At 43.7% G+C, this 15964-nt stretch overlaps 2 protein-coding genes across 13 annotated transcripts in view; both read right to left on the bottom strand.

Moving 5' to 3' along the window:
* Positions 1 to 15964, bottom strand: part of PIK3C2B (phosphatidylinositol-4-phosphate 3-kinase catalytic subunit type 2 beta) — a 515998-nt gene that overhangs the window by 34771 nt on the left and 465263 nt on the right. The gene's annotated exons all lie outside the window — the stretch shown is intronic.
* PLEKHA6 (pleckstrin homology domain containing A6) overlaps positions 1 to 15964 on the bottom strand; it is a 305537-nt gene that overhangs the window by 36754 nt on the left and 252819 nt on the right. For all 12 annotated transcript variants that reach the window (XM_060231377.1, XM_060231378.1, XM_060231379.1 and 9 more), the window contains 4 exons: positions 10493 to 10561; positions 9990 to 10070; positions 9257 to 9406; positions 8150 to 8245 (listed from right to left, as the gene is read on the bottom strand). In XM_060231377.1, coding sequence (XP_060087360.1) covers positions 8150 to 8245; positions 9257 to 9406; positions 9990 to 10070; positions 10493 to 10561 — 396 coding nt within the window. The remainder of the gene's footprint in view (positions 1 to 8149; positions 8246 to 9256; positions 9407 to 9989; positions 10071 to 10492; positions 10562 to 15964) is intronic.

The following is a 15964-nucleotide window of genomic DNA, read 5'->3' as shown; positions in this document are numbered from 1 at the left end:
AGTCTTGCTTCAGGGGGTGATATCTCAGCTCACCTTGACAATATCCTGGCCCTTGTCACAGAATTAAGATCGGCTGGAGCTACGGTATCTACTGAAGAGCTTCAAGCTGTGATTGTCTCATCGTTCCCAGAAAGCTATGAGAGCATTTTAGCCCCAGTTGAATCTAGAGAAGAGATTGATATCGATTTTACAATTGCATATTTAAGAGACTTAAGTGTTAAACGCAAATTTTCTAGATTGTCAAGCCAAATGCAAGCATTGGCTGTAAAGGAGGAAAAAGGGGGCAGAGATCAAAGGATCTGCTACAGATGTTTGAAACCAGGCCACATAGCGAGATTCTGTGAGTCAAAGCAGAACAGGCCTGAAGGCAGAAATCCCAGCTCCTCACCCAAAGGAGAAGGGGCCATGTCCCAGCAGGGGACTGCTAACTCACAAACAAAGGCAAAGCCTCGTGGTGAGGTCTCCTACATGTTAAGATCTAATAAAATAGATGCTAAGGAATCTTTTTTGCTGGATTCTGGTTCTACTACGCATATATGTAGATTTCGCAAATGGTTTGTTTGTTTGGATGAAAGCCAGAGGAGAACTTTGAAACTTACTAATGAGGATACTTACAGACAAATGGTGTAGGATCTGTGAAGATCTCAGTTTATTCAAAGGCTGGAGAGCTAATTGATGTGTTGTTGAAGGACTGTGTTTACTCTGAGCAAGCAGATCAGAATTTAATCTCTGTAATGAAATTGACAGATCAAGGAAATGTATTTTTGATTAAAGATAGAAAATGCACCATTGCCCATCCAGGGAGTGACGTGCTTTTTGAAGCAGTGAGAATTGATTGTGCTTACTATCTGAACCCTGAAGAAGTGGGTCATGTCTATAATATGAGATCTGTTGAGAAGTCACTAAATACATGCAAAGAAAAGTTTGCAGGATGCAGCCCAAAGTTGCAAGCTTGTGATGTATGTGTGAAGGGGAAAGGCACAGCGCCACCCTATGGCAAGAGAAAGCCAGTGTACAATGAGAAATCTCTAGAGACTGTAAAAGGTGATGTTATGGATCCAAAGACTATGTTATCTAAAGAATGCAATGTTGTGCATATTGATGAGAGGAGTGTACCCCTGATATCTTAGACAGCCACAGTGCAGGAAGATCAGGAAACTGATGCAGGAATGTCCCTCACTGAAATGGTCGATTGGCTGACTGCCAGTAGCGCCGACCCTCAAGGTAGGCCAGAAAGCACCCCAGAAGCAGAAGGGGAAGCAGATCAAGCTGGACCAGAAGGGGAGACAGGCAGTACTGTGAGGAGCAATAAGGGTGTACCACCTGCCAGATACGGACTTTGTAATGTTCTGCAAACTGCAGAAGAATCCTCAGACAATGAGGAAATCCCAAGGGAGCTGATTGTAAAGTATGCCACTTTCAGAACCCTACTGAGTATAGCAGCACAGAAAGGAATGCATGTGCAGCACCTTGAGATTGAAAAGGCAAACCTCAAGGAAAACTTACCTGATAAAGGACTGAGTGAAGTGCTAACTGCTTTTCTGCAGAAACAAGGGTTCCAGCAAGAGAAAATAGAACCCAGCCTGTTCTTCAAACTGAAGAATGATAAATGCCAGTATGTACTGATGTCAACTGATGGACTGTTGTTATGCTGTCAATGTGAATCTGATGTGCAAGAGATAGTTGACAAGCTGAGTGCAGAAGTGGAAGTAAAATGTTTTGGGACTTTGGAACACTATCTTGGAATACAGATAGAAAGAACAGAGAATGGAGGTTTTCTTCTGAGTCAAACAACCAAAATCCTGAATCTTGCTAAGGCACTGAGCCTGGAAGATATCAAGAGAGCAAGTTTCCCGCTTGACCCATCTTACCTCAAGCTGGAAGATGGAGTGCCTCTCAAGGACAATCATCTGTACAGAGAAACTATTGGGAAACTTCTGTATCTAGCTCAACTCACCCGACCTGACATAAGTGCAGCTGTTGGAATCTTGAGCAGAAAGACAAGCTCACCAAATCACCATGATTGGAATGCAGTGAAGAGACTTGTTAAGTATCTTATTGAGACAGCTGATCTGAAACTGAAGATTACAGCTGATGACGATCCAAGATTCATTGGATACATGGACGCAGATTGGGCCGAAGACACTACTGAACGCAAATCAGTAAGTGGGCATCTGTTTTTCTACGGAAGCAACCTGATCAACTGGACAAGTTGCAAGCAGAGTATAGTAGCCATGTCCACAACGGAAGCTGAGTTTGATTCTGCAGCAGGTGCCTGCAATGAGCTTGAATGGATCATACACCTGCTGAGAGACTTTGGAATAGAAGAGCCTATTCCAGTAACCCTGTTTGAAGATAACACACCTTGCCTAAGTTTGATCAAGAGTGAAAGTGTCAAAGGCAAGACCAAGCACATTTCTGTGCGATACCACAAGGTGAGGGTGTTGTAGCAACAAGGAATGATTGAAGTAAAGTTTTGTCCTTCGGAAGAAATGATTGCTGACATCATGACCAAGCCGCTCACCAAGAAGAAGTTTGAGCACCTGAGTAAGAAGCTGAAACTTCAGTTTGTGAACTTGAGAAGGGGATTGTTGGGTTTCTGATGCAATTTCACTTCCTGTTGTCATGAGTTAATTAAATGTTTGTATATGCATGCTGATGTTTAGCCAGTGAGTAGGTAGAGCCAATGAGAATGCGTGCACGTACTTCCTGCCAAGGCTAGGTGTCAATATGCATAGTAACCACTGAGGGAGAGCCCTAATAGGCTAATCCATATATTTGGGTGGTGGTCTAAGGGAAACCATTTGGTCAGTTTTATTGTCCTTTGTGTAAAGCCCTTAGATCTCCATGCAGTCGAAGTTAGGACTCCAGAGAGTCGAGATGTAGCCTAGTAGCTAGAAAGGATATCTAGAATCCTTTTTCTAGAAATCCCAGTCATACCTTTTCCTCATGAGTAAAGTAAACTACTTTGATTCTTAAGCTAAACCGTGTGCCTGGCTGTTATTCGTGGCTATCTCCATGTTACTCTGCTAATAGTAAGTGTTAAACCCCAACAGACCTCCATCTTAGTTGGATTTAACTTGTCGGCTCTGCTGTAACCATCCTGCGACGGCCCCTAATGCCTCGGACAGGTGTTCAGGGGCAGATGATGGTCTGCCATCCATCAACAGATAGAGCTGAGTGTCATCAGCATACTGGTGACAACCCAGTCCAAAATCTCAGACAATCTGGGCAAGGGGGTGCGTATGGATGTTATAAATAATATGGGTGAGAGACTAACTCCCTGCGGCACTCCACATATAAGTGGGTGTCGCAGGGAGGTCTGCTCGTCCAGCATCACCCTTTGTCCCCATCCCCGGAGGAAGGAGGAAAACCATTTCAAGGCTACCCCCCGTATTCCAATGATGGCGAGGTGGTGGGTCAATAGATCATAGTCAACCATGTCAAATGCTGTTGACAGGTCGAAAAGAATCAGCAGCGCCAACCCGCCTTGGTCCAGATGTCTTCTTAGGTCGTCTGTAAGGGCAATTAGTACTGTCTCCGTCCCATGGCCCGGGCGGAAACCGGACTGGAATGGGTCCAGGGTGGATGTTTCATCCAGGAAGGCCTGTAGTTGCTCTGCCACCACTTTCTCAAATACCTTTCCCAGGAACGCTAAGTTCGAAACTGGGCGATAGCTAGAACCATAGGGTCCAGCGAATTAAAGCGGCCAAATTACCACCTCCTTTAATTTCTCTGCGAATGTCCCGCTCGTCAGGGACGGATTGACAATATCACCCAGAGAAGCCCTGATATCATCCTGGCAAGCCTTCACAAGCCAGGATGGGCAGTAGTCCAGGCGTCAGGTAGTAGGCTTCACTGCAGCCAGGATCCTGTCAACATCCTCCAATGTGAGTTGACTGAAGCAGTCCAGTATTGGACCATGTGACGGCCAAGGGGCTTCCATTCGTGTACTGCATCAACTGTGGCTGGGAGGTCCTGGTGAAGAGTCAAGATCTTATCTGCGAAATATGTCACAAAGGCCTCAGAACCATTATCCAATTCCCTATCTTTTTGGTTGCTCGATGGCAAAGTTGTCAAAGACCGAATTACTCTGAATAATTGAGCTGGGCGCAACTTCGCAGACTCTATGGAGGCCGCGTAGAAATTTTTCTTAGCGGACTTCACAGCCTTCTCATAGACTTTCATAAGCATTCTATAAGACGTTCTGGACTCTTCGTCATGAGCATGCCGCCACACTCACTCTAACCGTCTAAGCTGTCATTTCATCCTTAGCAGGTCCAAGGAATACCAGGGAGCTGCTGTAGTACGACAACAAAGAGGGCACTGGGAGGCAATGTCATTGATGGCAGTGGACAGTTGGGAATACCAGTCTTCCACAAGCTCATCTAATGATCCACCAGGGGACATCGGGTTCCACAGGGCCTCCTGAAACCGCTCTGGGTCCATTTGGCTCCATGGGTGAGCATAAATCTGCTCATTGCCTAAATGGCTGGAGTTGCAAGTCCGGTCAGACTTTCAAGGCATAGTGGTCTGACCACGGAACAGCATTTGCTGTTACCAGATCCACCAATATCCCTGCCCCAAAGATCAAATCCATCATGTGCCCGGCCTGGTGTGTGGGGGCCAATACAAGTTGGCTGAGTTCCAGTGTCTCCTTGGACAACACCAGGTCCTGAGCCTGCAAGGACACCATGTCATCAGCATGGACATTGAAATCCCCCAGAACTAAACGTCTGGGGAAGTCCAATGCCCAGGTGGACACTGCGACCAGCAGGGAAGGTAGGCTCTCTGGCAGTGCATTAGGTGGTCCGTACATCACCCAGATTGCCACACTCTCCTCGGCTTCCCACACTAGGCCAGTGCACTCTATGCCGGCGATGTTCAAGTCAGGGAGTGCCCTGAAAGAAAGAGTCTCGAATGATCATAGCAACTCCAACTCCACCCCCCCCCCCCGACCACTTGTCTGGGACTGGTGGAGGACGGCAAACCCAGGTGAGGTGAGCTGGTTCAAGGCAACAGTTTTGCCTTCCTGTACTCTGGTCTCCGTTATACATGCCAGGTCCACTTGCTGCTTCATGATGAAATCCCGCAGCGTAGCAGTCTTATTGATAATGGACCTGGCATTAATCAACACCAGTGAAGGAGATGGGTAATTCGTCCTAGCCCCACAATCAACATTCCTTGGGATGGGACATAGGTTGGAGGGAGTCTGAGCATTTCCATATCTCTGATTCCCTCCTTGTCTTTGTATGCCCACCGTCATACCTTCCCTGCCCAATTATGACCGGGATCCCCAACCCTAGCATGGCCTCCCCCACGCAGCACTATTTGGCCCGAAAAGGCCCTGCTATCAACTGCTGGTAAGGTCTCCCATATACTAATCTACACCAGTCTAATAATCACCACAATAGATCACTCTGCAGAGTATCAATCTAATTGCCAGCCCATTAATTACATAATCTAATTTCTCCAATTTAAATTGATCCCAACTTTTATAATACTTTTTTTATAATACTCCTAGATAAAAACAGTTGCCTGCTGAATATAGCAGTGGCAAACCAAGGATGGAGGGTGTAGAACTCCACTGGGCATGCACAGAAAAGCTGATTCCATTATGCTGTACTGTTAGGAAACCATATATGAAGCAACCTGCTGAAAAGCCATAAATGGGTTGACAAACAGATGAAAAATTCATTGGAAAAATTGTTTGTCCAATCATCACTTGTGAACAATCTCAGTGAAATAGAGGGAAATTCAATATAAACAGTGCATAAAATGGAGTTATAAATCTATTCCAGTGGTCAGCAGAGCATGTGGTACATTCCTCATGTGACTGTTCTATTTCAGATATGCATGCAGGGGGGGGAGTGCTTGAATGAAAGCACATCTATGTCAAAATCTTCAAGTATATGCAAAGGTAGCACAGTAGGGAGATGCCTTCTGCCTCCCTGAAGTGCTAGCCTTGCATGTGAGGGCTGCTTTAAACAGCTGCCTTTATGCATTCCTAATGTGGTGCAGCTTGTACCCTGTGGCCCTACTCAGTGCTTGAACTGGCCTTAAGAGTTAATCTGGAGAGTGGCATTTCCCAGTCCTGATTCAGTGGGGAGCACAGGTTCACCTTGCCTTGGATTCTCTTGCCCAGTGAGTACAAAAATTCAACAACACAGATTGCATACCCCAAAACAGGGCTCAGAAGTCAGTGAAACTTCTTGTATAGTTGGAACATTCTGCTGATCAACTGAACTGAAAAAACAAAACACAGAGGGCTGTTTAGACAAGACCTGAGGACCAAAAGGAAATTACCCCCATTCTGACCCAACTCCACTTAACAATGTGTGTGGGGGTGGTGTTGGTGAAGAAAACATGAAGAAAAGAGCCAGTTGCTCTTTAACTTAGCCTAATTTAACTTAGTAAAGTTGCCTAATTTAACTTAGTAAATAAATAGTAAGAACAGAAGTTTTCTTTTCACACTAAATACACACACAAAAGAATCTCAGAGAAGCCGAGAGTCACTTGAATGTGTGGAGTCTGGAGACTAAGCCGACCTCAGACCAACTAAGGAAAACAATGGCTTCATTCACAGAGGCAGCAAGAAGGTCAAGTGTCATTTACATAGGAAGGAAAGCAAGGATTAGATGTTGTTATTCTGTCTGGTGTCAATGATACATGACAGGACACAGATAGCCTGTCCGGGAGGCCAAACTCTGTTTAATTCTGACTGGATGTTTTCTGCATCTCACAATCTGCCTTTGCAGTATGGCAGCAGACGCTCTGGGAGTTAACTGAGCAAAGCCAGTAAAACATCACTTTAGGCATTTGCATTTGATGCATGATTAGTAGCCTGCTCTCCAACACCAGCCTTTTTCACTGGACTTACCAGAGAGGTTATCAACAATAAAGATCATAGTGGAATTTTAAAAAGATGTTACAACCCACAGTGTGACTGCAGAACTGATCTGGCTGTTTTAAAATGCAAGTTATTGCAACCAGAGGGGGAAAGGGGGTGGGTTCATAAGTGCCAAGCAGAGTTTGGGTTAAGCGAAGTGAAATTTATTCTGTGACAGAAAGCAAAGAGGGGAAGGAGACAGATTTTGGGTTAAGCGAAGTGGGATTTATTCTGCGACAGAAAGCAAAGAGGGGAAGGAAGCGGTATACAGAATCTAATTGCAGGGGCGAATGGGGAAAATGGTGCTGTATTATAAAACCATGTGGAAAATGGTCAGTTGTCCAACAACCTAAAAGTATCAAGGCCAACCCAAAGCCAATGCAGGACTTCTATATTAATACTGGCTGTAAAAGAGAGCAGCACAGGCATGTTGCATTTCTTCTTGTGCATTGTTACCTGTTATTCATAACAAATAATTAAGTGAGGGGTTGCCATTAGACATGCAAATGACCAGCTCTGCATACAACTGTCATGTGCATGCATGGCAAATGCAACTGGTCATGAGTGCATTCCCCAAAACTGAATGTTCACATGCATGTTCTCTGAAATCAGGCTGTGACATTTTCATGAACCCATAAAAACTAATACAACCCAGTGATTAGAATTTGTATAGCATGAGGTTCATAAGCAATGGTTTAATTTTATACAGGGAGAAATATACTAGGTGCAGGTAGTTCAAGATGGGTAGCCAAGTTAGTCTGTAGCAGGAGAAAAGAGTAAGAGTCCAGTAGCACCATAAAGACTAATAAAGACTAAAGGTTAGTCTTTAAGGTTCTATTGAACTATTACTCTTTTGTCAGGGGTGGCCAAACTTGCTTAATGAAAGAGCCACATAGAATAAACATCAGATGTTTGAGAGCCACAAGACATGAATGTCAGATGTCTGAGAGCCACAAGATGGATGGATGGAAGGAAGGAAAACAGATGAGGGAGGTGGAAAGAAAGCAACTTTAATATTAAATGCATTCTTCAAGCCGCCAGTTGGCCTGAAGTAGTGATTTAAAGAGAGAAATTACTTTTCCAAGTTGGCAGATGAGAGCCACACAATATGTATGAAAGAGCCACAGTTTGGCCACCCTTGTTCTATACTGGGTGCAGATGGTTTTATTCTTTGTCCTTCCCATGTATGTGTTAAGTTCTACTTGGGATTCTCTAACATTCCCTTCAGACTTTGCTAATTTGAAGACCCCATTCTCTCACCTGGATGTCCAAGTTCAGCTGCTCCCACAGGTCATCATGCAAGGCTGATACCTCACCCTCCAGGTTCTCATATTCTATGGTGCTGTTGGCCAGTGCCTGTGGGGATTTGCAAACAGTCCCATCAAGATAAACTCCTTCTCTGTGTGTCCCTGGAGTGCAGCAGAACTAACTCATATTAAAAAAATGCAAAAACCCAAAATCTACAAATCATCCATTTGGATACCAACCCAATGGGTGTGCACTATGTTACTGGTATGGGTGTGCACTATGGTACCTTACGTTAGAAATGAGAGCTATGTTGTCTCCCTATCAGTGTATATGAGCACACAAGGAAAAGCCCTTTCATGCTCCCTTTGTCCTTGCTGCACACTGGAAACAGGCTTAGCTCAAACTGGCATGAAATCTATGTGCCTGGGAAAGCTAATGGAGAAGCAACAGAAATAGGAATTCATTCAGAGTGAAATAAGCAAATAATTTTGACCAGTTCTTTTAATGTACTGTTGAACACAGCAAATTCATGCCATGCACTCATGAAGCCAAGAAATTTACTTTGGGTGCTTTGGCACTTTCCCATTGGGTTGAAGAGAGTTTCCTTTTCTCTCACTCTTACATAGAGGTAAAAGAAAGAAGAGATTTATTTGACAATGCCAAACCAGCAAACAGGCCTCTCTTCCAGTCTTCCACACCAGCTCTTCCATGGCACATTCAGTGTCCATACTAGCAAAGCAAAAAGAGCAGGCAGCCCATGCAGGCTCAGCTGGAAGTGTGAAGCTCCAGTGGCGTAGCTCATGCTGTTACAGAAGCACTAAATACAGTGGGGCAAATCTCATGCACAGCCCAAAAAGAGGCCCATGCTTGCATTATTCTATCATGGCTTCAGAGGCTAAGCTTTGCTCTCTATTCCCTTTCAAAACCTGCTTATTGGACACAGCAAAGCATGGTAATGGTGTCTGGATGGATCAAATTTACATAGGTCACAGGAGCCAAGTGTGCCTACATGTCCATCGCCCACTCTCCCAGCAATGGTCTTTGATCCTTACGAGTTTCTGGGTCTTTGTGAGAGAAAGCAGGTAGGAATGCTACAGATATAGGTAGGTTTTTGATTACCGTGCTGGCTTGGGACAGCTCCACCCGGATATTGATCAGCTGGTTCTGGAGGGATTCCTTCTTGTGCAGCAGCTTTTCAGGGTAGGCTGGCTGGCTCCCAAACATTTCTAGCTCCTGGTGTGTGCCCATTAGTGCACTCTCTAGACTCTCCTAAGCCATAAGAATAGGAGACATTTTCTTAAGTTGCTAGCTCAGGAGGTAACCCAGGAGGACCCAAAGTTCTGTGCTCTAGGTTCATATCCCTCTTTTAACTTTAGGCATGCTATTATTCTGAGTCTCAATCCCCACACTTTCAAATGTAGGGATTATCCCTTTTCCTCTCCCACTCAAAGGAAAGTAGGGCAAAGCCTCTGAATTTTTAAATATACCACAATGCTGCAGGATAATAAGATAGCGAGCAGACAGAAGTGAATTTATACATCCACCCAGAAATACAATGCAGTCTTCAGCTACAGCAACCAGAATGTTTGTAGAGAAACAGTATAGCACCGAACTGAGACATCACCCTGAGATTTGAAAGCTCTAGACTCACTATCTTTGCTAAAGAATCCATTTTAGCTTCTCTGCCTCCTGAAAATGTTTGCCTCAAAGATGACAACCTCATTATGAAGGCCATTGCTAAGCAAATGCATTTTTCAGTCATGTAAAGAGTTTCTACATTAGAAGGATAGTAGGAATCTAGAAAGCAATCTTGTACCTCTTGTTAGGCTGTCCTGTGATTTCTGCCCCTTACCTTCTCTGCACGAAGTTGCTGCACCAGCCTCTCCTGTTCCCTCATCACTTTGTTTTGTTCACAGAGCTTTCCCAGGAGTTTCTGCCATGGAATAAGAAGAGATAAAAGATGAGATGTGTAGCACAGAGGACCCACCATGAGATAGTATTCATCCGGTTTGATGGTTATCAACCAAGCCTCCAGCCAGAGTGCTGCCCTTGGCTTCTGGCATTCCTCAATCAGACTAGCAGGGTGGGGTGGCAGACTCACAAACAATGACACCAGCATGAGACACACAGATTTGAGTACGAGGGAAGGATGCGACAAGAAAGACAGCACAGGACTGGTGACCAGTGGTGTGACCAAGAGACCCTGCAGCTCCACTAGCAGAAAAGATGCTCGTCTAATGATAGTAAGAGAAATGGAAAAAGGCATAACCTCCGAGGGATGGAGGATGGGCAGGTGGCAGCAGGAGGAGAGATGGAGTGGGCAGGCAGGCAACAGTGAGGGAGAGGTGTTCTTACATCTGTATCTTGCTCGCTTATCTTGTAGGTGTGCAGCGTTTCTCTATAAGCTTCAGGGAAGTGAGACACCTGCAAAAACAGGAACAAGTCACTGCTGCTCTCTCTTGAAATTAACATGTCACGACAAATGCCCGGGGAAATCTGCTATGTAAAAAAAAAAAGTTTTCAGACCCTACAACCCAGCCTCTTAATTTCTTCTATCAAGTCTTTCTCTTAAGCAACATTTGTAGGATGGAACCACTGAAGGGAAAGACATACATGGGTTTGCAACTGTGTCACAATCCTACTCCATAGTTCCCATGGATCCATCCAACTCAAGCAGATCACTGGCTGGCTGTTTAAATCAGCTATCTTGTATCTTATCAAGAGAAGCAGCTCTTCCAGAAGTACAGTAAGAAAACAGCTCCTTTGCTATCTGCATAAAAAGGAGCAGTCAAACTGATAAGGATTTTTTGGAAAAAGGACAACTGCTCAGTTTTATGAACAAATCATTACATGCATATTAGACATGCAATTGTCATTTCAGCTTGACAGGCAGTTATACAACCTAATCATACTGTAAATAGCTGCTTAAATTCACAATCACAGCAAAAACAATTGTGAGTAGATTTAAAGGTGTTTCCCCAAAAATTCAGGCTGATGCATTGGGGGAGGGTCCTTAACACGTGAGAGTCACTATGGTGCAAAAGGGCTATACCATGTAACTTGTTATCATACACACAATCGATATACAAAGCAAGACCAAGAGGAACTCCTGCTGGGCATTGTAGGTCTAATATAGGGCTATTATGCATATGCAGTGCAGTCCCAGGCACAACTCTTCACATGCCAAACAAGAACTAAATATCCAGGATGTTGCTATAAGAGGGTGGCTGATGATGCACAAGTAGTCAGGACAGGATAAAGGCTGGCCTAATGAAAAGGAACAGATATCATTTTCAGCACAAGACATTGCACTGAACTCCAAAGAAGAACTTCCATTCCAAGGCTGTAAAACCAGACCTCTGCATGCTATTCCCAGTTTATTGACTCAGCTGAATTCAAAAGTTGCACAAGAGACACAGGCTGATACTCCACAAGAGCCACAGCCATTCTGTGGTCACACAATGTCCAGCATCCCAGCTTAATAGCAACCACCATTTTACATACAGGAAAACTAATGCAGAGAAAAAGCCAGGATCAAAGCTAACTTGAGTCTGGTACTCATCTGCATTAGCTTTTGCTGTGAATTGTTAAAACTAAAAGTGGATATTGCATTATTTCCCTCCAGAACAGGGATGCTGCAGTACTTACCCAGAAAGGGTATACGAGTATCACAGGCGAGCCCTGATTAACATGGATGTGATGCAGCACAGAAGAGAGGCACCACATCAGAACCATTCATTGTTGCAAAACAAACCACTACTGGATGATAACACAATAGGAGTAAATAAGTTTTTGATTGCTTGCATGAACTAACAAAGGGTACCTTGCTAATGTGAGGACACCAGTTTGGGAGGAATCTCATCCATGAAAATGGTGCCATATTCTAGATAAGTATTAGCTATAACATTAGCCTTGTTCCTGTAAGCTAAATAAACAGAAGGTAGGAAGCAGGGCAGTATTTGCTGGTCCCATCCCCCAACCTCCACATATTCATTTGAATAGAGTCATATATATGTAGGTTCTTCAATCGAATTAGGAACGATGAAAAAGCAGGGTTCTGATCATTTGTACAAACCATATAAGGATATGCTTGTATGCACGTGGGTCTCTGTTCATTACTTCAGTTTAACTAAAGTTTAGTTAAGTCCTCAGCTAGGTGATTTATGTGACACAAGTCAGGTTGGGAATTCCCCAACCTGACTTGTAGTCATACACAACACTGAGGAACTAAAGTTCTGAAGTACTCCAAGGCTCAATTTGGCTTGGAAGCACACAGGTGGAAGAGAGGCTTCAGGCTTCCCTCCTTCACCATTTTCCATGAATCCTTGCAGCTAGCATTTTGAAGGCACACCCAGAAGTGATATCATGGCATCCACAGCATTGTAGGAATTCTTCCAACCTCTATGGTTATCATAGAGATTGGGGAAATTCCTAGAGTGTTGCAGACATTATCACATCACTTCTAGTTACTTGCCTGGATATGTAATTATGGTGTTCATGCTGTTGTGTTCCTTCTTTTTCTCTTCCTGTTGTTCCATCAATCCAGTGGAAGGGATGAAGTATGGGAGCAGGAGGCTGTCTGCCACAGCAGTGAACCTGGTACAGGCTGGAACAAACAGTTGAACAAACAGTTGAAACACAGTGGAACAAACAGTTGAAACCCCTCACCCCCCCTGAACTGTACTCCTGAGCTGAACCAGCCTTGGGGCACTTGGGATTCCCAAGTACTCTAGAGCTAGCTCAGCTCAGGAGATCAGTGCAGGGGGATGATGGGCTTCAGCTGTTTGTTCCATTGTGGTTAAGCTGTGGTAAGCAACCTCCTGTTCCCAAGGATCTACCCAAGTCAAAAATACCATCCCCTCCCAAAAAAACACCTTTATCAGTATTTTTAGTGCTTTTTGGTAGCAGGAACTCCTTTGCATATTAGGCCACACACCCCCTGCTGTAGCCAATCCTCCAAGAGCTTACATGGTTCTTATTACAATGCCAACTGTAAGCTCTTGGAGGACTGGCTACAGCAGAGGTGTGGCCTAATATGCAAAGGAATTCCTGCTACAAAAAAAACCCCTGAGTATTTTCCAGGTATATTTCAGCATCCCAAAGGTATTTGGGATTTTCTGGGGCCACTGAAAAAAATTCCAAAACCACCCCAGATATATTCAGGAATTACTGTGAAGGTTGACAAAGCCCAAAAAGCAGCCAAGGGTCAGGAGCAGATTGGGCTTTTTCTACAGTCCCTTTAAACAGGCCACAAAATTTAAGGGACTTCAGAAGACAGCCTGAAAAACAGCTGAGCCGGTGGGGAGCAGTCTCCCCATCAGCTCAGCTTGCACTCTCTTTTGCAGTTCCATTTAAAGGAGCTGCATAAGAGAGCCCAAGGCAGCTAAGCTGGCAGTAAGTCTGCTCCCTGCCAGCTCAGCTGTTTTCTGGGCTGCCTTCTGCAGTCCCTTTAAACTGCAAAGTTGGAAAAAAACAGATAAGAGCTCACCACTTAGCAGTCCCTTTAAATGTGCCCTGTTTAAAGGGACTGAAGAAGAAAGTTTGAAAAACAGCTGAACAGCAGGAGCAATTCCCCCCCCCCCATAAGCTTTCAAACAGTTTTTGTTTTGTTATCTTCATGTAAGAGGTTAGGAGAAATACTCTTGGCCAAAGTATAATAGTTATATATATATTCCTATATATGGGAATTATTCACACCAAAGTTTTTGATAATATTTTATTTCATTAGTGCTACCTGGCAGGGTCTAGATTTTTCAGAAATCTTGTTAATTCTACCTGTCTCTTCTCCTAGCTTCCAGGTGGAATCAAATCTGTCAATTAGTGTTCCCCCCACCCCCGGCTCTAAATCTAATACAAATGCTACTGGATTAGTACAGAACTTCTGAATTGATGAAATCACTAACGATACCTTAGTCCATTTCTCCCATAAAACAGGATGATTCTTGTTTTGGTGGACAGCAATGGATAAATGGGGAGATACCTTACTTTGTACAATGCTGTATAGCTAAGATAAGGGCCTATTTTGCTGAGGGTACATAGTAAATAGCCTGGCCATTTTCTTAAATCTGTATATATTTTCTTGTGCTGATTTTATCTTCCATTTTTCCTTTAAATAATATTAAGATTACACTTTGCTCTGGATGATGCTTCATGATGCTCTGATCATCAAATGAACCTTTACTACTTGGTACTATGGGTTGATTGATTTCCATAATTAGAAACCACAATGATTTTCATAACTGGAAGGGGGAGCTTCCCCCCGCCCCGATTCTTCCCCTCCACATAAAATCTCTGATTCTCCCATTCATGCTGTTCTTGGGTGTACTCTGGCCTCCAAAAAACAGAATAGAGGGAGGATTTTGTTTACAGCTAGAGGGGGAGGGAAGAAAAGCATGTTCCACAGATGGAAGTCCCTTCTATCAGTATAAATTCCTCCATAGGATCCAACTCTTCTACCTGGAAGCAATTTTTCTGAGGAGGGGAATAATGAGACAGGAATAAGTTAAATGAGAAAGAATACATACATTTCATGTCAGTACCAGATACTGATATGTCTGTGTACTTGGATATAAATATTTGTGGCAGTGATGGCTACTCTGCATCAAGCACCAGTGTGAAACTGAGTGAACGTATTGTCTCAAATGTTGAAAATTACCCTTTCCTGAGAACAAGAAACCTATTGGGGCAACTAGATCAGATCTGTGTCTGTGACTTCTTAGTCACGATGGTCTTTAATCCAGAGATGATCCACCACTGTTCCATGCATAAAGCCCCAGCTGGAGATAGCATCTAGAATATTCTTATTCAAAGATTGCCATGGTCTCATTCAAAGATAGCCCTGGTGAGTCTACTCCAAACCTAGGCAAAGGTCACTTCTAAACAGCAATTATAAACAGTTCTATTCTAACTTGATAAAATACAGAGTTACATTTTTAATGTGATACGGGTGACAAAAATTATGACTTTAGAAACATAAATAGATGGTGGCTGGCTGGCTGACTGGCTGTAATCACAACAAAAAACAGCTCTTAATGAAAATACCATTGGCCATACTACTGTAGAGCCAATTCTTACAGGAAGATGAAATTCTTGCATGGTTAATCCTGAATCCCTAGCCCTACATGGCAGGTGCTGATTACAGTGACTCGGGAAAGGTCCTTTCCACATGCTCAAAAGCAGGGCCTTTTCCCCTTTTTTTTGAGCAGGAACGCACAGGAACGCAGTTCCATCTGGCTTAGTGTCAGGGGGTGTGGTTTAATATGCAAATTAGTCCCTGCTGGGCTTGTTCTACAAACAAAGCCCTGCTCAAAAGCATTCTTTTCCCTTGCCAGTTTGGATATGAAGAAGTTACACTTAATGTATGACATACTCTGGCTCAAGATTAATTTTTGAATTGGATTCCAGGGTTCCATACTGGTGAGCTTTGAGTGAAATTAAGCACTGACATTCTCTTGTTTCATCTATGCAAGTGAGCTATCACCCATACCTAGTTGGAGGAGATATTCTGTAGGCAGACACTAGATTTCCAATTAACTCATCATCTAGGATAGCTATGGTAGAGGCTGTGAGACCCTTCTCCTTTAGAAAGAGATGCCAGTGCAAAAGTCATAGGAACCCACTTCACATGTTCCAATGCTAAGTACTGCCAACAGAAAACAGGCTAGAGGAGAGAGTCCTAGCTCAGAACCCTGAACAGGTTAAAAGTAGCAGATTAATAAAAGAGGTTAATGATAATATCTAAGCATTGTCAAGAAGTGAAATAAATTGAACAAATTTAATAATTGACAACAAGGAGGAAACAAATTTTGTCATCCACCCAATCTCACC

The sequence above is a fragment of the Heteronotia binoei genome, chromosome 2 (genome assembly GCF_032191835.1).
Source record: "Heteronotia binoei isolate CCM8104 ecotype False Entrance Well chromosome 2, APGP_CSIRO_Hbin_v1, whole genome shotgun sequence".
Taxonomy (NCBI): domain Eukaryota; kingdom Metazoa; phylum Chordata; class Lepidosauria; order Squamata; family Gekkonidae; genus Heteronotia; species Heteronotia binoei.
Note: the sequence above shows the minus strand (reverse complement) of the source record. Positions and strands in the feature narration are given on the sequence as shown.